The sequence below is a fragment of the Rana temporaria genome, chromosome 6 (assembly GCF_905171775.1).
Source record: "Rana temporaria chromosome 6, aRanTem1.1, whole genome shotgun sequence".
NCBI classification, from domain to species: Eukaryota; Metazoa; Chordata; class Amphibia; order Anura; family Ranidae; genus Rana; species Rana temporaria.
Genome location: NC_053494.1, coordinates 117,497,253 through 117,523,268, shown reverse-complemented (window position 1 = coordinate 117,523,268; position 26,016 = coordinate 117,497,253). Strand labels below are relative to the sequence as shown.

The 26,016-nt window shown below is 42.6% G+C and overlaps 1 protein-coding gene and 1 long non-coding RNA gene across 2 annotated transcripts in view; one reads left to right on the top strand and one right to left on the bottom strand.

The window, feature by feature from the left end:
- CARF (calcium responsive transcription factor) overlaps positions 1-26,016 on the bottom strand; it is a 78,530-nt gene that overhangs the window by 9,834 nt on the left and 42,680 nt on the right. Inside the window, exons 9-14 of the mRNA XM_040357241.1 lie at positions 24,633-24,776; positions 16,402-16,632; positions 14,289-14,460; positions 12,630-12,705; positions 2,978-3,081; positions 1,865-2,345 (exon numbers count right to left, since the gene is read on the bottom strand). Of these exons, the coding sequence (XP_040213175.1) occupies positions 1,865-2,345; positions 2,978-3,081; positions 12,630-12,705; positions 14,289-14,460; positions 16,402-16,632; positions 24,633-24,776 (1,208 nt within the window). The remainder of the gene's footprint in view (positions 1-1,864; positions 2,346-2,977; positions 3,082-12,629; positions 12,706-14,288; positions 14,461-16,401; positions 16,633-24,632; positions 24,777-26,016) is intronic.
- LOC120943749 lies at positions 8,121-23,711 on the top strand. The gene is made up of 3 exons (XR_005750318.1): positions 8,121-8,255; positions 21,528-21,532; positions 23,701-23,711. It is a non-coding gene; the product is annotated as an uncharacterized LOC120943749 (long non-coding RNA).

Below are 26,016 nucleotides of genomic sequence, written 5' to 3'. Positions count from 1 at the left end.
GTCGGAGAGTGCCAGTGTCCATCACCTGAAGGTACACTATATAACCCATATGTAATGGCTATGCTGCTCTGTGTCCCGTGATGTACGATAAAGAAAAACTTTATTCCTTGAACCAAGAGAAAGTGGCATGCAATACTAAAGAAAGGTGCATGTCCCAATGCACTTGGGACATGGTCATAGCTACAGAGTAAGGTGCAATAATTATCCGGTTATCCTGTTATGCATACATGCACATCCAGGTGCATGGCCACACATCCCTTTGTACGGGTGGGTTCTGTCTGAGCTCTGGCTTTGGTTATCCTCCTAAGCAGTAAAATGCTAGTAAAACATAAAAAGTATCTTGTGGGGTTCCAGTGGCGTAATATGGAGGTGGTAACCAAAAAGGTACAATAAAATGCTATTTTGTCATGCACACTATTTAATCAAAAGTGGCCAATAAATCTAAATGATCATGTCCTTTTTCCAGGTTTTGGACAAAGACATGATCAATAAAGAAAAGTGGCTGAAAAGAGGCTTCCGAAGATCAACTACACTGACATTCTACAAATATTAGCCATTTCTGTTCAGTGCTACACCAACTTTTCTTCTTCCATTTCTGATGTATCATGCGTAATTAACAGCAAACCAAACAAACCTTCCAACCTGTTTGATCTCATGTAAAACAGACTTGAGAAATATTAAGTTTTATCATGAAATACACTTAAAGAGGAAGTAAAGGCACAAAAAACAACAAAAAAAACCCCTACAAGACAAAAGGCACAGTGAGCTAGTATTCATAGCATACTAGCTTATTATGTAATACTCGCCTCCGATCGAAGCCCCCGCAGCCGTCCTCGTCCACCGCTCGGGCGGCCGACATCTTTCCCGGGGGTTACTTCCGTGTATCGCGGCCCCGGCGCTGTGACTGGCCAGAGCCACGATGATGTCACTCCCACGCATAGACACGGGAGCCCCCAGTCACAGCACGGCCTCACTTTGGAATGGCACGATCGCTGTTGTAAAGAGCGCCTGTGATTTTAGTAAATATCTCCTAAACCGTGGAGGTTTAGGAGATATTTCAAGCACCTACGGGTAAGCCTTAATCTAGGCTTACCTGTAGGTTAAAGTGGTTGTAAAGGGTTTACAACCACTTTAAAGACTAGCTAAATAAACACATGCCCTTTATAATATGGTATAACATTATTTGGGTGAAATTTATTTCGCTAAGCACAACTGCCTAAGGTATGGTGGAAGGTAGGAGCGCAGATTATTTTGTTTATGTATGATCAATATAAACCTGTGCCTCAATCACCATATAGCAACACTGTATGCCCACCTAAAATGAACTGAAGGTAGAATCCATCTGTAACCCTTCATTAAAAGCTAAAGATATTTCTCTTCCGTTCATAGACGGACACAGCCTTCATTGACATTAGGCTGTGTCCGTCTATGAACTCCGAGAAATTGATTTTACGGTGAGTACAAAAATCCTATTTTCTCTTCCGTTCATAGACGGACACAGCCTAATGTCAATGAAGGCTGTGTCCGTCTATGAACTCAGAGAAATGGATTTTACGGCGAGTATTATTTATAGCACTTTCTCTACACAAACCACTGCTCAGAATCCCATGATAGTTGATTTTATGAGTCAATGCCTAGACACTTGGCCATCTGATTTCTTCCATACATCACAATCAGAGTTCAGGCAGTCTATGGCTTCATGCCTTCTATTACCTTTCATGATTTTATTGTGTGGCTTGGATAGAGTAGCAAAGGGGTCCAATTTTGTTAAAGCTCTACTTTTAAATTGGAACTGCACAAGCAATAAATATGTGGCTCTACTACAGTGTTTTCCTATGGTGTACTATAAAAAAAATACACTCACCAATTGTTGGCTGGTTGTCTATAATCCTGATAGGAATTGGGTGTATCTCCCCCAGTAGGATCTGGTGCACTTCTCCTGACATGCCAGAAGCATCCTCCACAGTCACTAGCTGTCCCATACTCACTATGTTGTGACCAGATGCAGGCAAAGTAGTGACAGAAGACATAGAGGAGTTACATGGTTGACTGTGTAAGTGACTTAGCACAAGTGGCTGATTGCTTGCTCCAGCATTTAAGAGAGTTGATGGGCTTACTGTGATAAGGGAAGTAGTTCCATCAGCAGATGTGAATGTCTGGGGCTGGTGATTCAATGTAATAAGTGCTGTTGTCCCATCAGAAGATGTAAATGATGGAGTTTCAGAGTTCACTCTAATTAGAGCTGTTGTTTCATCAGTAGAGGCGAATGTGGAAGATGGCCGATTCACTGCAATGAGGGCAGTAGTTCCATCAGAGGATGTGAAAGAGGGCTGAAGGTGAAGTCCCTTGAGAAAACAACAAGCCATGCACAAACATTACTGAAATAAGTCAATCATGTGTATTTAACACATCTTAAAGAAGGTTGCTACTTCCTACCCTGTTCATTTTATGATGCTGAACTAATTTGTATAAATAAAACGTCTTATGCCCTAATGACAGTACCAAATATCACAGTACTTGTGAACTAAATCCAAGAATGAAATCGTTACTCTAATTTATAATAGCACAAGGCCCCTGAAAATAAATCCTCCAATTCAAACCTCTACAGATGAACTGATGATGTTAGCGTGTTTAAAGAAGGATCTTAAATCGTGCAAACTTTTCATTCTGTGGCTCGGAGGAGGAAGATTTCAGCTAACGCAGGAGCCATCAGCGCAGGGTCACATCCTATGGACAATAAGTAATGACCTTTGTGCTGATTCATTTTTTTTCATTTGTGACTAAACTTAGACTTTCTTTTTTAGTCCAAGATTGAATATATAGTCTTGGCATAAAAATTGTCCATCTCATTGCTGTGTTTGATTCTGAATATATTGCTTTGAGTATTCAATAAAATAGTCAAGACAAAAAGCAGGTTTTATCTGGAGCTATTCATGTTGTTGTACTCGTTTAAAACACTTTTGTAAAAATCACAAACCTGTAGCTGTGCAAATATTTTTGGTTGAAGAGAGGTAAGTGAGGAGATCAGCTGAGCTGTATCTTGACAGAGGTCTTCATTGGGCGAATGCTCCTCTTCTTGCTCTGCGAAACAGCAAAAGGTTCTCAAAGTTAAATGCATCGTTGATGAGCTTTCAATACTGATATTTATGGGGAGGGGCTGGAAAGAATTTGTTCTTAAAGAAGCATTCTAAAGCAGATACATCAGTTTTTGACAGAGAAAGGACAGGTATGTACATGTACATCACTCTAAGGCAGTTTCTCTTACCCTGTTGCTCCAAAAAGCCTCTATCCCACATGGATGGTGCAAGCCCTGTATGCAAACAGATACTTAAAAGAAAAGAAGGCTGGATGGCCGCACATCTGTGAAATTTCTTTATTCAAGTGCCGGATACAAAGGTGAACTACAGGCATCAGCTTACATGTTTCACACCAAGGTCGGGTGTTTACTTATTATTCTGTAAGACTCTTGTGTCTCTGACTCAAGTGGGTATATTGCTGGGTCTGTAACCATGTTGCAGCAACTACAATATAATCCCCTGTTTCCTGTTACATTTTTAATGCATTTAAAACTACACAGAATGCAACAGGTGGACTGGAAAAATATATTTTTTGTACTCACCGTAAAGACCCCTTGCCAACAGATTATTGTTCACTTCAAGTGAGTTTTGCATCCCCATAAAAGTCTATAGAAATGCAAAACCTGCTTGAAGAAAGTTAAAGTAATTATAAAGGAAAATCTCTATACTTGCCTGCTCTGTGCAATGGAATCGTTGTACCTAGTAACCTACTCCCACCACCCACCACTGAGGTGGGTCACTTTTTTGCTAACTCCTCAAACACATAAAAATGCAGTGGCAACAGTCAAGTCACTTTTATAGATGCAATCCTCAATTTTAAGTGCATCCCTAACTGATTTTTATCAGATTCTTCTCCTGAAGCAGAGTTTAGGTGATTGCTTAATCATCACTCCCAGGGGAGGTATGTTTTACATCTGAATTCTCAATAGGTACCGAGACCCCACCCATACCCTGAGTATTTTTCTCCTCTCAGAACACAGGAGGGGGTGGCCATCTTACCTGCCTAAAGTTGAGATACAGCATGTTCAACACAAAAAACAAACCTCCACATACTGGTGGCAAAATAGTGCAGGGGTGATAATGGCCCTAGGATCACTAAAGCTGGCAACGGAGAACCGAGGATAGGAGGGATGTTTATGAGACTGAGGACAGCTTCCAGAAATCGCAAAAATGTGTTTTTTTTGTACTTGGCATAAAATTCATTTCTTGCAGTTCATGAATTCAAAGACTGTTGGATTGTACTGCCGCCTACAGGAGAAGGTCTCTCGAAAACGTCATGAGAACTAAATTTAAATCCTATGGAGTCATGGGGGAACAAAGGGGCAACATGGTTTCCTCCTGATGATTGATGTACCTTACTGCCTGCACCACAGTCAGATAGCCCATAGTTTCAGGATGTTGATCAGGAGTCAAGATTCCTCCAATGTCCGAGTCCCCTGCACAGACAGGGTGTGACATGACTTCTCCGCAGCCTGACACCCGTTATGATGATCTTCCACAAGATCGGAAGAAAGGACTTCCTTGACTCCAGAGCAGAATTCCTAAGTCAAGGTCAGGGACAACCCGGTCTTTAGTGCCAAGGACTGGATCAACTTTCTCCACAGTGACTAAACGTTGTGTTGTAGGCATCTGTAATGGAACTGGGCAAATAGGAATCAAAAGGGGCTACCATCAGCACCAGCAATCTCATGCACAAGCAAAGTTGTGCAACTCCTGGACTGAAGATTCCGTGTCTGGGAGCAGTTCGTAGTTTCTCCTAGGGGAGGAAAAAGTCGAGCTTGGATAAGATTCAGATTTCTAGTCAGTTCTGGCGCTGACTTCTGAAAGTTCAGGGCCAAATGGAACCTTCGCAGTGTCTGAATGATTCAAGCTACACTGTCAGAATCTGGAAGCGCAGTGAGGCCAGCACAGGAGTCAACACCTTGGTGATTTTGAGATCCAACATGTGGTGGGATGCTTTCTTTTGGCCAGGCACTGGGAACATGTTGGAGTGAAAACTCTGGAAGTAGACTGAATCCCAAAATGGAATACATTTAGTGTGCTAAAACAATGTATATCAAACAATTGGCATGTGAAATACTATTTTTTTGTACTCACCATAAAAGTTTATTTTCTTTGAATCCTTAGACTGATACAGCAGAGATCCTGAATCTTCAGGAGTAAATCTCTAGGCAGAAAAAAGACCGGAACACAGCGGAGGGGTGGCTCCAGCTTCTAGAGGCAGCCAATTTGGACACAAAGCAGTATATAGAGAAACAGGTCACAGGCATAATAACCAAAGGGTGGTTTCTGTGTCCCTTAATGAATGCAGAGAAAATAATTTTATGGCAAGTACAATTTTATTTTTATTTTTCTCTTCTGTTCACTGAATGACAGAGCAAAGAACTTGAATCACCGACTATTGGGCCATGGCACAAACCAGTGTCTACCGAAGGGTGGGAAAAACTAAAGCCACTGCCCTAAAGCAGAAACAGTACAATGAAACCTGAGAGACTCTGGAGCTGAAAATAGGATATGGAACATCCCCATATGAAAGGTCCCCTGATTGAGAAATGTGCACGAGCCAATTCTAAAAAAGTAAATGGCTGGGAGGCTTCCTCTTGAAAACTTGTAGAAAGACAGACTAACAAACGAAAGCAGAGGCTGTGAAGCAAGCTCGAAAAGTCTAACTACATTTAGATAATAGAGAGAATAGCTTACTGATGCACTGGAGCTGGACAAAATAACAGAAGAACAATGTTCTTGTTGAGAAGAAAATATAACAAAACAACCCTATGAAGGAAGAAGACTTTGGGCTGCAACCCCAACTGAAAGCACCAGGAAAACAACCTTGTGCGCAAAGTGAAAATATTCCCAACAGGTTCAAAAAGGAAAAGAACTTCACAACGCTAACTAAGCTGCAAAAAGCTGTATAGGGGGAAGTTACATAGGACACTCCCTATAAAAATTGAAATCAGGGAAAGGGGGGCTAGTGATTTTCTGAGCAAAATCACAAATGGAGAGTATTATCCCTTGATGGTATGCAGGTCCAAACTTAGATGCAGACCTAAATGCAAAACAAAAAAGGTCAGGTTTTGTTTCATTGAGCATTTTCTGGGATAACAGCTACTATCCCCGCACAACCCAAATCATGCCGTTCATGTGTGAAGGTAGACCTTAAGGGAAGTAGACTACATAACCGTTAACAGTGGAAAATAACCAATGCAGGGAAACCCCTATCTCCCATTACTTGGGCAGCAACAGCTATGTCATTAAGACTCTGACCATAAATCAGGACCAAGGGACAAAATATGAAGGTGGTCTGGAAGAGGTCAAAGAGACAGTCGTCTGAACAGGGTAGAGTACCCCATCTGCTTGGGCCAACCTGGAGCTATGATCAGCTCCCAAATGTCCACTATCCAGAACCTGTGGATCAGACAAAGAGAGCTGCAAGGGAGGAAAGATGTAAATCAGGCTGTATGGAATCTACAGAGCTACGACAGTATCTACTACTTTCAACAGAGACAAGTTGTCCAACATGGCGTTGAGCCTAGAGGACAGAAGGTCCACATCAAATGTCTCCCCCCATCTCCAGGTTTAGGGCCCATTCCCTCAAAGACAAGCTCTGACAACATAGCAGTCTTGCATAATTGTCAAGCTCTGTGATTTGAATGGTGGACAAGGCTGGAATGCAAAGTCTTCCCAAGACAGAATCCTTTCTACTGCTCTTGCTACAGCAAGACAACTGGGTGTTCAATGATGGTTGATGTACACCATCACCTTGATGTTGTATAACAGAATCCAGATTGTATGATTCTCCAGCTGGAAGTCCAGTGTCTTTTAAAGACCAAAAAAATTGCTCAGAGTTCCAGAATGTTGACATTTGTTGGGAGAGGTGTTTAGGACTCCTCCCCAGAGAGGTAGGCTGACATCCGTTGTGAGAATTTTCCAAAATGTTGAGAAAATAAGTATCCCCAACTTCCGGGCTGAATGCCTGAGCCAGCAGGCCTGAGAGAACACGGCCCTGAATGGCAGGCGAGTCTGACTGTCTAGAGAACATAGCAGACCAAGATGACAGAATGTGGAATATAGAGCTGAAATGAAAATTAAACTGTACTGCCAAAAAAGAGGCTTCCATCTGGTTCAGAACTTCCATGAAGAACAGCAGTCAGGCAACACCTAGGCTATAGGGTTCTAAGGCTGGAAGGCAGAATTTTAAGGTTTTCTTGGTGAAGGAACACTTGACTGAGCCATGTCTAGGAAAAAGCCCAGATACTGCAAGTGATGACTTGGACCCAGTGTGGACAGGTGATAAAGATGACAAGTGCTTTCCAGTTGAGAAATCCAATGAGAATGAGAGACAATTGACAAAGAGTCGATGATGAAGGAGCTTGTCCCATTCTACGACCATCTGTGACTATGAACAAGGGTGGCAGAATTCAAGCAGACTCTAATGGCCTAACATACTTTCAAATAATGAAAGTCTTACTAAAACTACAACAGTAAAATCAGTCTGTATAGGCAGTAAAGCACGCTTGTTAGAATCACTGTGGAACCTAAGGGGTCAATGCTGCGCATTGTATAAAAAGACTGTTTGACTTTGTCTTCTCTGATCTTCCACTTCTTTTACAATCCCCAATCCATCTCCTGACAGTACACAGCACCTGGGGCACTCTGCACATGCTTAGTTAGGTGTATATTGCTAGACCGTTTGTATTTTTTTCTTGGGAGGGTGCATGTGATCGTCAGAGGGCCAATCAGCACTGTCCAGACATATAATCAGGAGTCTTGCAGTCTCATAGGACAGCCAGAGTAGAATGAAAACTCCTCATACAAGCTTTAACTGATCAAAGTCATAAGACTGCTATATACTGCTAATTAGAAAAGGTATTTAGTAGTAAATAAATAAACATATATATAATATATATTAGGGGTGCAACGGATCGTCACCGATCCGTGATCCGAACGGGCCACCCCGTTCGGATCGGCACACCACACGATCCGCGGATCGCTCCGGAGCCTCGGCTGTAGGAAAGTCCCCGGCTTCGGCCTAGCTCCGGAGCTGGCGGCCATCTTGCTCCACACCAGTGGAGAGCGTGTGCTTGCCAGTGACCCTTCACAGCATGGGACTGAATTCCCCTGGCTGCTCCGACAGAAGCGATGGATGTCACCGACTCACCCGTGATTACACAGTAATCTGTAAGTAAGTGTCTGGAAGGGGGAACGGCCAGCCTCTGCTCTACAGATAAGATAATGTTAGGTGAGGGATCGGGAACAAGTGCACTGTATAGAGAGGTGAGAAACTAAGCCAGCAGTGTGTGTTCAGCTTGTTACTTCCTCTCACTCACTTTCTCCTCTCCCTAACCTGCCTGCTTGGAATGCCGTGCTGGAACAATCACACCGGGCTGTGAGGGGATCATGAGAGTCCTTTACCTGTCAGTGTGTGTTTGTACATCGCTACTGTCGGTGTGTGTGCTACACTGAGACACTTCCCCCACTGTATACACAGCATGTCACAGTACACCGTCCCTTTGCTTCACACACTGTGTATGGCATTGTCCAGGTCCCTGTTTAACCACTTCAGCCTCTGAAGATTTACCCCCCCCCTTCCTGACCAGAGCATTTTTTTGCGATACGGTACTGTGTTGCTCATATATTTAGGCCAATATGTACTCTGATAAATGTTTTTTGGTAAAAAAAACAAATAGTTTTTTTTTTTTTTTTTGTGAATAGCTGCGTTTAATGGCACCTTACATGCTTTCTAATGTGACAGAACTTCTCTGATATTAATATTTAACTTAATGTGAAAATCGGAGGTGTTCTGTCACATTAGCACGCATGTAAGGTTTGCTGCAGATTTTAAAATGTAACATGTAAACAGTCCGTCAGATTTACATATTCTGTATTTAAGCTCCGGTTTGTGTTGAAAATAACTGAATCTAAAACTCTGTTGGGTGTAACAAGATTAGTATTTTTTTTTTGCTGATCCGAAAAATGATCCGATCCGTGACTCCTGATCCGAGGATCAATCCGATCCGTGAGTTTTCTGATCCATTGCACCCCTAATTTATATATATATATATATATATATATATATATATATAACAGAAAATGTTTAATTAAATCTTGGCACAGGTAGTACATGCAGCACACATGGCAGTGAAAAACAACAACCTCCTACACATCAGGTCATCCTAGGGGTAAATGCTAGCGAGCAGCTCAGGAGTGTAATAGACACTGTGTAGGAGCTTAGGCTGAACAAAGCAGTCTTTTGCCAAGATCATGGAGGTGATATAGGTAGCTACACAATCCTCCCAGTCCTCCTCCATGAGCTTGGGAATGTCCGCATGCCAATGCTGGTATAAACGATCAGACTTGGTATCAAGGGACAAGCAAAGATAAAGGGAGGACATGGGCTTTGCCATCACTCGGGAGGTAAGATGGCATTCAATCGGGTCAGACTCCAAGACTATGGGTTCAAGAAATTGCATCCTAAGTGCATGGTTCAATTGTCAATATCTAAACCCCATGGATCTTGGCAGGGAATGCTCCTGTCTCAAATTAGCAAAGGGCACCACCCTCCCACTAGCAATAACATGCTTTAATGTCAGCACCCCATGACACGCCCACAGCAGCGGATCCAATATCAAATAAAGATGAGGGATTCAGCCATAGGGGCAGATGTGGGGAAACATTGTAGGGTTCTCCATCTACACTATAAGCTTAACCCCACACACGCAGAGGTACCTGTATAGATTCCGTCATGGATAGATGCGCCCTTGGGCCTCTAAAAACTAGGATTATTAAGGGCCACGTATGAGCCTAATATGGCCGCCGCCAGTGTCAATGCTGAATTATGTCTACATTCGTAGAACCCCCACCAGACTGTAACCAGCACAACTCCCCCAAAAGTACATCTTGAAGTTGGGCAAAGCCAGACCACTCTGTGATACAGGCAGGTGCAGGGTTGATTTGGTCAACTAAGGGGTTCACCCAGCCCAGACAAAAGACGCTACCAATCCTTCTAGCCCCCAAAAAATTATTTGGGTAGGACAACTGGGGTATTGCAGAAAAAATATAACATTTTCGGTAGGTAGATCATTTTCAATAAATATACTCGACCAATGGGGTTCAGATAAGAGTCTACCAGGAAGTACATTTGCATGCAAACTGGAAAATGAGGGGGGAGATGTTATTCTCAAAGTAGTTAGTCACATTAGCCCCCACCCGAATCCCCAGGTAAACCTGTCCACCCATCGTAACCGAGTTTGATCAGCGGAGGGATGTAGTGGAAAAAGTACCGACTTGTCCCAATGAATGTGAAACCCTGAAAAATTACTGAAACAATCGTATTATAGCAAGAGCCGCACAAAGAGACAAGGTCGCATCCCCCAGATACAGCAGAGCGTCAACTGTGTGCAAGGAGAGATATTCCACTATAGAGCCCATGATAAGAATCCGCACAAAGAAGTATAGCCAGTGGTTCCATCGCCAAAGCAAAAAGAGCCTTGCGTATCACCCTGCCCAATCAAAAGAATTCTGATAGAGTGTCATTCATTACGATTCTAGCTCTAGGGTGGGCAGACAAGTGCAACCAAGAAAAAAAAAACAGGGACCGAAGCCAAAGTCAATCAGAACCGCCCCAGAGGTATTCCCACTCAACTGAATCAAATGCTTTTTCAGCATCTAAGGATGCCACTACCCCCAGACGTACAGCCAAGGTAGAAACCTGATGCTTCACTATACATAGGGCCATATGGTGGTCCACATCCTGTTGAAGGCCAAAATATGAGCTACGGAAAACCTGTGGAGCTGAAACCAAAGCGATTAAGCATCACGTGCAACAGGCCTTTCAGGTATGATAACAAATTAAGCAAGAGGTGGAATTTGCGAAACTGAAGCATTGTGGGAGTTCACCTGGCTTTCATCAGCAATGCCATTAAAGCCAACAACTGTAAAGCATGGTGGAAGATTGGCTCTTGGGAGAGAAGGTCTGGGTGTAACGGAAGACACTGTGGTATGTTGGCAACCAATCGGACATTCTGAGAGCCAGGTGTGGAGTGGCCAGCCAGAATCACTTGAATGCCCTCCCCACTCTATTCTTCACAAGAGTCGGGGTAGAAACTTTAGAGGAGGTAAGGCATAAATCATGGATTACCTGTCCCACAGAGCTACCAGTGCGTTTAATACATCAGTGCATGGATCTCTTGTCCTGGACATGGAAATGGAAATTTTTTGATTGAGTCTGGATGCCAGGAGGTCAACATCCAACATGCCCCTGTTGAGACAAAGTTAGTTGAAAGATGTCCAGGTGGAGGGCCACTCCCCTAGTCCAGATGATGACGAATGAGATAATCTGCCTGAAAATTGTCCACTCCAAGGATGTGAACAGCAGACAAGGCCGAGACATAAAGTTCTACCAAATCCACCTCCATCGCAGCTGTTGAGCTTGTTGTACCATCATGGCAACTAATGTAAGCCACGGCCAAGTCAATGACTGACTTACCCCTGACTGGGCAACCCTCAAGAAGAATCCTCCAGTAAGAGAGAGAGAGAGAGAGAGAGAGAGATTAAAAAACGTGCTGAATTTCAGAACATTAATGGAGAGCCTGATCTCCTCCTGGGCTTATTGGCCCTGGACTGACAGCTGACCCAGCAATTCCCCTTCAGCCTGATCAGGTTGACATTCATCATGATGATCTTCTAATGAAGAAGGAAGGACTTTCCAGGCAGCAAAATGGGAGAATAAATCCACCACGACAGGAACACCTTTGTCAGGTGAGAAACAAATGGTCCTGTCCAGAGACTCTGCAACCTTGTTCCACTTTTCCAGAATCTCCAACTGACGAGTTCTGGTGTGATGTTGCACATAAGCATCTGCTTTGAACAAAGTGAACATGAGGCCCGGAACCCTCATGCACCCCAAAAATATGAATGTGGTCCAACACAAAATTGTAAACTTACCTAAAGATGTGGATTTTTTATTTATTTTTGTAAAAATGCATTTACACTTAGCGAACACATGCGTCCAAAGAAAAATTGAACAGTGTCTCTATACTGGACAATTATAACTTTTATCTTCTTTAAGAAAAATATTCCACTCTTCACAATCGTGCTATTCATGTCATCAGTTTTCGGCAGCACCTATCTTTGTAATCAACTATTTTCAAGCACATGAAGGGCAAAATTAGAACCAAAATATCTGATCAGCATATTGAGAATTCACTGAGAATTGCTACTACATCTATCAAAAAGACCATGTAATATATGGCACTTGTTTTATGTTGTTGTTTTTATAATAAAAAATATTTTTAAAACATTACGTTTTATTACTCAGAAAAGTACATTTTCTATATCAGTGATTGTTACCCTCTGCCAAACTTTTTCTGCTCATCAGCTATCGTTGTTAGTGTATTTTACGTGTGGCCCAAGAACATTCCTCTTTTTCAGTGTTGCTCAGGAAAGTTAAAAGGTTGGACACCCCTGCTCTAAACAATACCAGGGGAAAGAACTGATGTGAATGTGGTGTTATGCCAGTGCTATGTAATAAATGAAAAATAAGAAAACACCTACCATCTTGAGATGCCGCTTCAAATGTAACTGTAACCATTTCGTTGAGAACACTGCCATTATCAGAGTTCCACTGCAACTAAAAAAAAAAAAATATATATTTTAATACAAGGAATAAATATCACAAGTGACATTTCAGTAGAGGTCTGTTCACTGCGGCGGCATTGCGAACCAATGGTTAGAAATGGCAAGCTGTGGTATAAACTGTGGTGTGAACTGACAGGACAGAAAGCAAAGTATTTTGCGTGGTCCATGCGTTAGGGCTGTTCTGGAAATAGCTCAGTATGACCCCACTGCACTTGGTGTAAATGGGCCCTTAAAGGGTTAGTAAAACACTTTTTTCTTTTAAACCATGCAAGGTAAAGGCATAATGTGCTAGTATGCATCACCTTCGAATGCTGCCTTACAGTGCAACGCTGTCACTACCGACCGGCGCTTCCATCTTCACCTGGTCTTCTTCCGGGTTCGTGTCTGATTGCCTGCTCAGCGAAGACATCACTCCTGCGCGTGCATGCAGGAGTCATGGACCATAGCAAAAAGCTCTGAAGGAACGGCACCAGGTATACCGTTCCTTCAGATCGCATGCCCTGGTCACATCACCGGCTACATGCAGTGTGAATATCTCCTAAACTGTGCAGGAGGAGATATTCACTGTACCCACTGTCCTACCACATAGAAGATATTCACTGTACCTACAGGTAAGCCTTATTATAGGCTTACCTGTAGATACAAGTAAAAAAATAAAAGTTTACTTCCACTTTAAATGTGTGTTTCTTTTAGTTTCTTTTTTTCTTGGAGCTAAAACTTTATTAATCCCATTTCAAATAAATACATTTGTTCTAAGATCTACAAAACTGTAAAACGTTGCATATAGTAGGGAAGGGCTAAAACTAGGGATGCACTGATCCCCGCCCCATTTTCGGCGAGATTTATTTTGGCAAATTGGCGAAAGGGCCATTTTCGGACAATATGTTTCAGCGACTGAAATTTCAATGCATTCCTAGCTAAAACCCCTTTAATTTTCTATTTTTGCCATCTGTGTCCCATTTGGGAGATTTCCCTTTGCTTCCTGTCATGTAGTCACAACAGGAAGTAAAGGAAATTCTCATTTAAAGGACTGTCATGGGAACAAGCTTTTCAATTGGAAAATGTTGAATTTTACATCATTTTCAGACCAGGTGACAACAGTCAGTAGTACAAACAGAAAAGTTGTATTTCACCAAAGGGGAAACAGACAGCAATAAGTAACTGAAGGCAGTTCTAACTATTTCCTATGTTATCAAAAATGATTTTTTTTGGCTTTAGATAAACTTTAAGACCTGTACTCCAGGCGACTTTTCACTACCCAAGTACTATTCTGCTGCAATATGCACATGTTTACACCTACTTTGGTCTCTCTTCTCAACACCAAAATTATCCCAGGCATGAATTGCACATCACTTGTATAGAATATTCTAGGAAAAGGTTATGTACAAAATTCAGTAAAATGCGGGAAATAGCTGGAACACCTCTGTTGAATTCTGTTGTACAACAGCTCTATACACAAATCAGTATTTTTGCATGTCTGATCTATTTACCACCAGCCAGTAGATTAGTAACAGCACACCGCTTATATGGGAATAACTTCCTTAAAAATCTTATGTACATGAACTCAGCAGTCACCTCTCCCACTGATCCTGGAACAGTCTCCTGATCGTAGATGAGGTCTCCATTCCCCAAGGCTTTCTGTGCCTCATGGATCTGGTTCTTTAGATCATTCACAGTTGGGAAGTAAGACAGGTTATGCCGTTCAGGAATTTCATCAGGTTTAAAAAGCTCTCGCTCCACATATTTTCTAATGAGTCAAGGGAAAAAAAAATAAAAAAATTACAGCCAAACTCTGTTACAAGGAAAACAAAAAATGATGGGCTAGATTCAGGTACGAGATACGACGGCGTATCTCCAGATACGCCGTCGTATCTCCGAGTTGCCGCGTCGCATCTATGCGCCTGATTCTTAGAATCAGTTACGCATAGATTTGACTAAGATCCGACCTGCGTAAGTCTCTTACGCCGTCGTATCTTAGTTGCAATTTTACGCTGGCCGCTAGGTGGCGCTTCCGTTGATTTACGTGAGGAATATGCCAATTAGGTAGATACGCCAATTCACAAACGTATGTACGCCCGGCGTATTTTTTTACGTCGTTTACGTTAGGCTTTTTCCGGCGTAAGGTTACTCCTGCTATATGAGGCGTACGCAATGTTAAGTATGGACGTCGTTCCCGCATCGGATTTTGAAATTTTTACGTCGTTGCGTAAGTCATTCGCGAATAGGGCTGTACGTAAGTTACGTTCACGTCTAAAGCATTGACGATTTGCGGCGAAATTTGGAGCATGCGCACTGGGATTCTTTCACGAACGGCGCATGCGCCGTTCGTAAAAACCGTCAAATACGTGGGATCATGTTTTATTTACATAAAACACACCCACCTCTTCAGAATTTAAATTTGGCGCGCTTACGCCGGCAGATTTACGCTACGCCGCCGCAACTTACGGAGCAAGTGCTTTGTGAATACTGCACGTGCCTCTCTAAATTGCGGCGGCGTAGCGTAAATACCATACGCTACGCCCGCACAACATTGCGCAGGGCTATCTGAATCTAGCCCACTATGTTTTAGTGGCTGATAATCCTGCTTTTGAGCAGCAGGGATGTATATATTTATATTTCCATAAGAAAAATGTGCTACACGTGAGATAACCTATTTGGCAAAGATATGAATACTTGCTTTTTGTGCTTTGATTTTTGATACAAGTCAGACTATCCATATGAAATTTTGTAAGGCATTTGGGGGGAAAAAATGGAAATATTTGAGTAAGATGACATTGCATGCAAGACTATAGGTGCCAATGTATCCAAAATTGTGGCAAAAACCCAACGTGGACCTGAACTCAAAAAGTGAAGATTTGCTATAGGGAATATTTAGAAATGTTCATTGTCCCTGAGCCCTTGAGCAGTACCCTGGAAAACGTACACTTTGTTTTGAATGTCTCTGAAAAAATAGCAGAGCTATGGTATGAGAGTGCCTAAGTACTTCTGTAGCCCTGTACGCACGACCGGGATTCCCGGCGATATAAAGTCCGCCGGGAATCCTGACGGGAGAACCTGCTTGGTAACTTTCCCCGTGTACACACGAGAGGTTTTCCCGTCGGGAAAACTGCGGGGAGAGCTTTGGCCGGGAATCCCGGCCGTGTGTATGCTCCCTTGCAGTGTTTCTCTGTAGGAAAACTGCAGGTTCTCTATTTTCTTGTTGGGAAAACTGCAAGGAAGCATACACACAGCCGGTTTTCCTGGCTTAAAGCTCTCTTGGCAGTTTTCCTGGCAGGAAAACCGGGCGTATGTATGAGGCTTCAGCCTACAGTTTTATAGGTGTGCATCTGCAGTGTGAGATCCAGGGCACTGCTGCCTGACGGGTAATCTGAGTTTTGTAGTGATATTTGGTAGTGTCATTACTGTGCTGCTCATCTCGCTAGAGGCTATAACCTGAGAAAGTAAAATCTGCCTCTGCCAAGATGGCTTCTGCCACACAGAGGCCTAGTGTAGAGGAAGCCAAAATTAGTCAGTAATAGGGAAAGATAATTATGTGTTTAAAGCAATAACAGATTGAAATAGCATACTGCCAATTGATGCGTGTGACAATATCAGTGGGCTACCTCAATATTTTTTGAACAAACAGGAATCCTAAATGTCCTTCCACAGATTATTTGGTTTACTTCCTGATCAGGGATCTTTTTTTTACCTTAACTGTTTCCTTACAGCATAAACCTCATCAATTCCTTTGGACACAAGCTCCCGAATTTTTTCTGTTACGCTGGGGTGCAGCCGAGAAGGTAGAGCAGAGTTCTCATCACAGACCACTTCCTCTTCTTCCTCATTAGATGGTTGGAATGAGGTAGGTGATGGCGAGAAACAGCCTGCATCTAGTAGGTGATACTGATGCGCTTCCTGATCAGGTAACTGCACATACCATCTGCGATAATCAATCAAAAGAGAGAATTAGTCATGCATACATATCATGAGTACGAGCTATATGTGTAAAAGCACAGTGTTACCTTGGACAGTATGTAAACTAACATTTTGTAAGCAGACAGTAAGGAAGAGATTTACATTAACCAACAGGGAGCATAAATGTAAAAATGTATATAGATCCAGAGAATATATATAATACTAAAACAGTCCAAACACACATGTTAACATCAAAAAGAATAGGCACCACATCCCAAACGAAAATATTAGAAAATAAAAATGTTTTCTATTTGATAGTTTGCTTTCTTTATTTTTCGACTTGCTGTATGCTCCTTGGAGAGGAGAGTGGCGTACATTTAAAGGAGCTTTTCTGTTTTTTGTCTATACAGTGTCCAGATTGACAGTTCTGAGCACTGTTGGTGATTAGCCATATCGCAGTGTCCCCCTTTCATACACAGTATTTTTGCTATTATGTAAGTACCATGTCTAATAATTAGTGTTATCAACCTTACACGCAGCTTCATTTTTGCTGTGTTTATATATGTTCCATTGATTCATTTTCTAAATTGACTTTTGTTTTTTTGGTCCACACAGTCCCTTATATACGTCCTTTGTGGTGTGATCGGAACGCTCCTTTCCTCCATTGGGGGGTTTTTACACCCTGATACCATGCCCATGATGGTGTTTGGACATTTGGTCCAGCGGTTAGCTTGGGTAAGCGTGCATCTCTGTTTGGCTTTTTTGACACCCCAGTCACTCACTATCTCTACTTATGGTTACTATGTACACAATATTTGATCTTGAATTTGTATAATTAATCATATGTTGTTTTCTATTTGTATCGTTATAAAAGTACGTTTGGTCATCGTTTTTTCCTGAAGAAGCGCATTGTGCGAAACATGTTGGGATTCTGCGATTTCCTCCTTTCAGTATAACTGTAACCTGCTATTTTATGACCACCATATTGTGTTATCATCATCTAACTGGATCTATGCTTTTATTGACTTGTATTTAATAAAATTATTTTGTATTTTCATCCATTATTGACCCAAGACGATCCCTTTCTTATTGCTACTTTACTACTAATTGCACCGATAAAATCCCTCCCCCCCCTTTTTTTAAATATTATATATATGTACATATATATGTACACACACACACAGTACAGACCAAAAGTTTGGAAAAACCTTCTCATTCAAAGAGTTTTCTTTATTTTCATGACTATGAAAATTGTAGATTCACACTGAAGGCACTATGAATTAACACATGTGGAATTGTACATAACAAAAAAGTGTGAAACAACTGAAAATATATTTCATATTGTAGGTTCTTCAAAGTAGCCACCTTTTGCAGCAGACACATCTCTAGAACCGTTAAGAGGAGACTGTGTGAATCAGGCCTTCATGGTAGAATATCTGCTAGGAAACCACTGCTAAAGAAAGGCAACAAGCAGAAGAGACTTGTTTGGGCTAAAGAACACAAGGAATGGACATTAGACCAGTGGAAATCTGTGCTTTAAACGGTATATATAAAAAATCAGGATAAATGTTGTTACATGGAAAATCAATTTGTCAACATACCGTATTTATCGCGGTATAACGCGCTCCCGCGTATACCGCGCACCCCCAAAGTTGACCCGAATCCTGTGGAAAAAAAGTTTTTTTGTGGTTTTTGTACTTACAGTTTGTTTCCCGCGCCGAGTTTGAATACTGCGCCGACATATACAGAGCGCAGTACACTCGTGTATTGTCGGCAATGCTCGGCTACCCACGCTGACATCCTGTATGTCCAGGACGTGAGCGCGGAAGGAGCCGAGACTGCCTGACTATACCCGAGTGTACTGCGCTCGGTATATGTCGGCGCAGTATTCAAAACTCGGCGCGGGAAAGCGGGTATCGGCGTATACCGCGCACCCACGATTTTGCCCTGATTTTCAGGGCAAAAAAGTGCGCGGTATACGCCGATAAATACGGTAACTAAGGTAGTGATTTCAGATGGCAGACATACATCATTTTCTGTTTGGGAATGTCTGTATTTAAAGATCAACTCCAGAAACGTCTATTTTAATTTTGGCTTTTTACTACTGTTCTCCCTTGCTTCCTGTTCTGGTAACCTCTGTCTCTGCAGTAAACACATGAACTTCTAACTTTTCTCCTTATTATCCAAGACTAAAAAAAGTTTGTCTGGAGTTATGCCGCGTACACACGATCATTTTTCAGCATGAAAAAAAAACAACGTTTTTCGGCATGTAGAAAAAACTAAGTTTTTCCAACTTCATCATGAACAACGACGTTGCCTACACACCATTGTTTTAAAAAAATGCTCTAGCAAAGCGCGGTGACATACAACACGTACCACGGCACTATAAAGGGGAAGTTCCATTCGGATGACGCCACCCTTGGGGCTGCTTTAGCTGATTCCGTGTTAGTAAAAGACGATTCGCGCTTTTCTGTCTGTTACAGCGTGATGAATGTGCTTACTCCATTACGAATGGTAGTTTTACCAGAACGAGCGCTCCCGTCTCATAACTTGCTTCTGAGCATGCGCAGGTTTTTAACGTCGTTTTAAACAACACACGATAATTTTTTACAACCCGAAAAACGACATTGTTTAAAACGTTGTTAAAAAATGCAGCATGTTTGAATTTTTTTTGGTTGTTTTTCAGAACCCGAAAAATGTGGTGAAGCCCACACACCATCATTTTAAATGACGTTTTTTAAAAACAACGTTTTTTTCAAGCCGAAAAATGATCGTGTGTATGCAGCATAATGCCGCATACAGACGGTCGTTTTTTGTGATGAAAAAAAATTACGTTTTTGAAAACGTCATTTAAAATGATAGTGTGTGGGGAAAATGTCGTTTTATGTCTTCAGAAAAACGACCAAAAAAAATTTGAACATGCTCGAATTTTTGGTGTAGTTTTTCAAAATGTCATTTTTTGTGTCAATGAAAATGATAGTGTGTGGGCAAAACGACGTTTTTAAACCCGCACATGCCCAGAAGCAAGTTTTGAGACGGGAGGTAAAACTACCATTCATAATGGAGTAAGCACATTCATCACGCTGTAACAGACAAAAAAGCACAAATCATCTTTTACTAACAAGTAACCAGCTAAAAGCAGCCTCAAGGCGAATAGAACTTCCCCTTTAGAGTGCGGTCACCTTGTTCATCATTTTTCAAAATGATGGTGTGTATGCTACATCGTTTTTGAAAATGAAGTTTCAAAAATGTCGTTTTTTTTCATCACTTCAAACGTCATTTTTTTTTCATCACAAAAAACGACCGTCTGTATGCGGCATTAGGCTTTAAAGGAGTTGTAAAGGTACATTTTTTTTCCCCCTAAATAGCTTCCTATACCTTACAAGAGAGTCAGGACGCCCACTAACACACAGCTCCTTTATCTGCAACGTAGAGAGTGTTCTGACTCTCCTGTAGTCCAAGGGAGGGGGCGAGCACGACACTCCACACCAGGGAGAAAGCCTTGCATTACTGTGTGGAGTTACAGACAGAAGAACAGGAAGTGAGGATTTCTCAGAAGAAATAAGGACATTTAAAAGCAAAATGGAAGGATGAGGTAAGTGAAGGAGGACTGCACTAAGGAAGCTATTTTGTAAAACAAAAAATTGTACCTTTACAACCCCTTTAACATACTTTCAAATGAAATTAGAAAATATTTAAATGTTTTTGGTCATGCCCTGTTAAACATGTACCACCCCTTCATGGCCAGGCCATTTTTTCTGATACGGCAGTGCGTTATTTTAACTGACAATTGCATGGTTGCGTGACACTGTAACCAAAAAAAAAATGTATGTCCTTTTTTCCTCACAAACAGAGATTTATTTTGGTGGTATTTGATCACCTCTGTGGTTTTAATTTTTTGTGCTATAAACAAAATAAAACCGACAATTTTGAAAAGAAAAAACACAAAGTTTTTTGCTTTCTGCTATTAAACACATTCAACAAAAAAATTGTTACATTTAGGCCAATATGTATTCTTCAACATATTTTTGGCAAAAAAAAATCCCAATAAGTGTATATTGATTGGTTTGTGCAAAAGTCATAGAGTTATAAGGGCCAGATTCAGGTAGAAGTGCGGCGGCGTAACGTATCGTAGATACGTTACACCGACACAAGTTTTCATTGCAAGTGCCTGATTCACAAAGCACTTGCGATGAAAACTACGCCGGAGGCCTCCGGCGTAAGCCCGCGTAATTCAAAGGGGCGTGTGACATTTAAATTAGGCGCGCTCCCGCGCCGGACCTACTGCGCATGCTCCCTTTTGAATTACCCGCCGTGCTTTGCGCGACGTGACGTAATTTTTTCGAACTGCGACGTGCATAGCATATTTTCGTATTCCCGGACGTCTTACGCAAACGACGTGAATTTTTAAATTTCGACGCGGGAACGACGGCCATACTTTATACAGCACATACGTGTGCTGTGTAAAGTTAGGGCACCCAAAACGACGACTAACTTTGCGACGGGTAACTAGACTAGCAGCGACGTAGCGAACGCGAAAAACCGCCGTGGATCGCCGTAACTCCTAATTTGCATATCCGACGCTGGTTTACGACGCAAACTCCCCCCGGCGGCGGCCGCGGTACTGCATCCTAAGATCCGACAGTGTAAAACAATTACACCTGTCGGATCTTAGGGATATCTATGAGTAACTGATTCTATGAATCAGTCGCATAGATACTCTGAGAGATACGACGGAGTATCTGAGATACTCCGTCGTATCTCCTTTGTGAATCTGGCCCATAGAGTCTACAAACTGTGGGATATTTTTATTAATTTATTTTCTATTGTTATTAATGGCAGCGATCAGAATCTTATAGAGGGACTGCGATATTGCGGCAGATAGTTGGACACCAACTGACACTTTTGACACTGTTTGAGGACCCGTGACACTGATACAGTGATCATTGCTAAAAAATATGCACTGTTACTGTACTAATAACACTGGCTGGGAAGGGGTTAAAATCACGGGCGATCAAATGGTTAACTGTGTGCCTAGCTAGTGTTTTAGTGTAGTGTGGGAGGTGCTTTTACTAGGAAAAGGCATGGATTTATGTCCCTGCTTTGCAGGAACACAGGGTCCATGCCTTCCCTACTGACGGAATTGCGATCTGCCTTGTTTACATAGGCAGACCACCGTTCTCCCTCTGTACTGAAAGATCAGCGGGTGGCGGAGGACATCGAGTCCACGGTACCTACTGATCAGCTCCCGCTCTATATAATCACAGCAGGAGCGGGCCCCCGCTGGTGTGCATGTGCACCCCCTACCTGGAAGTGTTGTACCGTATATGCAAGTTATGTCGTCGGCAAGTGGTTAAAACATAGAATAATACATACAATAAAGCAATAAGGTGACTGTATGTTCTCCCTGTACCTGCGTGGGTTTCTTACGGGTACTCCAGTTTTCTCCCACACTTCAAAGACATGCTGGTAGGTTAATTGGCTCCTGTCTGACTTGGCCCTAGTATGTGTATGTACGGATGGAAATTAGAGACCTTGGATTGTAAGCTCCTTGGGGACAGGGAATAATGCGAATGTACAATTTATATGTAAAGCGCTGCATAAATTGACGGCGCTGTATAAGTACCTGTAATAAATAAGGATTCATCCATGTACAAGGAAATATATGTTATAATGATGGACTTTTTATTAAATTATATCTATGATGGAACCCAGTTATTACCAGTAGTGCCCAGTTATTCCTAATTGCAATACATAGCGATAGAAAAATTAAAGGTGCATAAAACGTGGTATGTGTGTAGCACCCTTGTCCTAAGCTGGGCTGCTAGTAAAGTTAGTTGTGCTAGGTGGTAACTAGCCTGGCTAATTTGTAGCTTGATCAAATGGTTTTCTCATAAGCTTGAGTGGAACTGTGATTCTCTATTTTGTCAATAGGTGGCACTGTTACCTTTGGCATTAGTATGATAGATTACAGTTAAATCAGGTTATCAGCAGGAGTTTCTTTGGCCGCTGAGGCTGCTGGGATAGTCTATTTATTTGGTCAGGTGATCGAGGTTCTTTCCACCCGGGCTGCAGCCTGGGTGGTTGTGTGTGGAGCAGCAGCAGAGGTGTAGGCCTGGAGCCTGAGGCCTAGCCACGTGTAAAGGGGCTCAGCCCGAGGGAAGCCTGATCATTGCCAGGAGACATAGGAGAAGACGTTGCCAGAGGATCAACCACTCTTGTTGCTGGAGGCAGGTGTCGAAGGGATGGAGTTTTGAAGGAGTACCAGAGCAGACGCTTCATTTGCCAGGGACTGTGAAGTGTTGGGAATGCCTCAGGAGAGAACTCATCCAAGATGTACAGCGGGGGTAGCTGTGAGCAAAGCTTGAAGGAGTACAGTGGGTAGCTATAAGTAAAGCATGAGTGATCCAGCGGGTAGCTGTGAGTCCGAGGAACCCAGCGGGTAGCTGTGAGTGAAGCTTGAGTGCTGTTTGAGTAGCCATGCATACAGCTCAAGTGTTTGTCCCTGAAATCAGGGAACCAGAAAAGTGCTGACCAAGTTCATTACAGTTCCAAAGGGAAGTGCCTATTGGACTTTTGGGATCCAAGGACTATGGGGCTGTTTAGTTAGTTAGCCAAGTCAGGTAGCTGTGCTATGGCAATTGGGCAAGTCTTCACCAACAATTTAATTTCAATACATTTTTATTGAGATTTTAAGTAGGGTTACAACAAGTACATAAGCATCAAAAGTAACAAATGCCCCTAGGGGCGAATCACACCATTTTGCGAGCATAGCAGAAGATTACAATACAAACAATAATAACCAATCCCGGAGAGGTAATTCAATTATTAGGACTGCCTGAAAAGTAGTCTAGAAAGGGTACATTAAAGATCTAACAGATGTGTGGTAACAATACCCTGTAGAAAAGGGCCTGGGCCTAAGGGTAATCTGGAACCTAAACCCTCAACACCCCACTTGGGAGCCTGCTGTGCCAAGAGTAAGGCCCCCGACTCCCCCAGCCCCCCTCCCAATCTCGCATTACTCTCTTGTCTACATGCAAATTGTTCACTGTTGCTGGCCACCAGATGGCGGGAGCGTGCCACTCTGAGTGAGCAACAGGTTCTTATCCTCAATATAGTTTCTAAGTGACCTTTACCGTTAGATATGCTGAAATGCTTTTAGAAGAATGTGCCACGCTTCAGAGAGTGGGGCCTTTTTCACCATGTCAATATTTCTGTGTAGTTATTTGCTAGGAATGTAAATATTTTAAAGTATATTGCTGCATTCACCCTGCACCCTTTGTCACTCTTGGCTGAGGGTCGACAAAAGCTCCAAAAATGTATATAAAGGTTTATTCTGTACTAGTATTGCTATAATAGTAGGTTATACTATAGTGTGTTGCTAAAATGTAATATTTTCCTTATTGCATAATCTAATGTTTTCAAGTGTTCCTATACCCCCTGCGTCTTCCTCGGATGAGGAGAGACAGGATCTCCCCCGTGTAGAGTAATGTTTATCTTTTAAAGGGCCAGATTCAATGAATGTGAGTGCATAGAGGGCCACATAAATGAAGATGGGGGGTAAAGAGGGGGGTACAGAGGTGGCTGCGGGTGTATAGTGGTGACTGTGGACAGGGGGAATACAGGTGGCTGTGGAGGGGGGAGGGATACAGAGGTGGTGGTGGACGGGGTGATACAGAGGTGGCTGTGGATGGGGGGGTACAGAGGTGGCTGCTGTGGACAAGGCGGGGGAGATACAGAAGTGGCTGTGGATGGGGGGGTAAATAAGTGGCTGTGAGGGGGGGGGAATACAGAGGTGGCTGTGGATGGGGGGGTAAACAGGTGGCTGTTGACGGGGGGGGGGGGGGGGTACGGGGGTGGCTGTGGACAGGAGGGAGTACAGAGGTAGCTGTGGATGGGGGGATACAGAGGTGGGGTACAGAGGTAGCTGTGGACAGGAGGGGGTACATAGGTAGCTGTGGAATAGAGGGGTACAGAGGTGGCTGTGTACGGGGGGTACCAAAAATTACAAATATGTTTTCTTACCTTAAAATGCCCTCTGTACTATCCAAATCCTTTTTTAGTAAGTTGAAAGCTTTTTCTTGCTCCATCTTAATCAGTTTTTTATCAATCTTTGCATCTGTAGGAACTCTGTATTTTGGAAACTTCTTTACCTTTTTTATGTATATCCTTAAGGAATAAAAAGAAAAACTGGTTTTGATGTGCTAGAAAATCTTAAGGAGTCAAACTTTCTGTATATCAGCTTTAAGTGTGGACTTACAGTGACTTTGCCTCATTTATTATCCGTGTTAAAGTGGTTATAAAGGCTAAAGTTTTTTTTTTTACTTTATGCACTCCAAGTAAAAAAAAAAAAAAAAAAAAAACACAATTTCTGTGCAGCAGCAGCCCCCCCCCCCCCCCCCTTAATACTTACCTGAGCCTGATCTTCCTCCAGCGCCTTGCATAAGATTATAATCACCAAGTCCCCTGCACCAAAAGCATGCCCAGGACATCTCTCCAGTCCAACAGTCTGACAATCCAGCCCTAAAACATCATGAAGGAGAAAGAAGAGGGAGCAAGCAGAACCCCTAAAATAGAGAGGCTAGGTAGCACCAAGTGTACCTCACAACCCAACCAGTGCATCACCACACTCTACCAGAAACATGAGCAGAAATTCTTCCACCAGTCAACAAGACTGAGAAGTCAAAGCTGTTTCAGCAAAAGACCCAGCGCGGTCAACAGAAACACAGACAATAGTTTTCATGGGAGGATTCCCAAACTTTCTTTGAGGAGAAGATCCTGTATTACCCAGCAGATGTCTTACAGAGGCCAGGTCAGTACAGAGACTTATGGAAGGTTGAACTGATGAGACGGGAACATCCTGTCCTGGGGAACTAGAAGAAAATTTTAGTGTGGAGATATGATACAAAGAAATATTCTCAGGGTGATAGGAATGCACCACTCCATCCTCCTATCCAGAGTCAGCAAAATAGCATCCAAAACAAATTATACCAAAGGGATCATTTGGTTTTCTCTCTTCTTGAGCCCAGACACTGATGCTGGAGGATAGCCCACAAGAGAAGGGGAGACCAAAATATGAGGGAAATCCCTAGACACGCCATCAGTCCCAAAGTGGGAGGAGGGAAGTTGTAATTTCCCTGACAAGTAGGGAAGAGAGGTATTGATCACAGAAAGGGATATTTATGTTGAGAGCCTGAAACCCCTTGCCCATTGGTGAAGCAAATGCCCAAAAGAGACCACCTCCAAGTGAGGTCTGCAGGTATAAGTTAGGAAGGACTCGGATGAGAGTCCAGAAAATAAATCCTCTTCAGAGGGAGTCTGAGTGTTCCACAATAAGCATGCCAGGATGGAAGAGAAGAAAGCTGCTTAAAGCAGGCACTTATAGGGAATGCTCAATAGGCAGAACCCT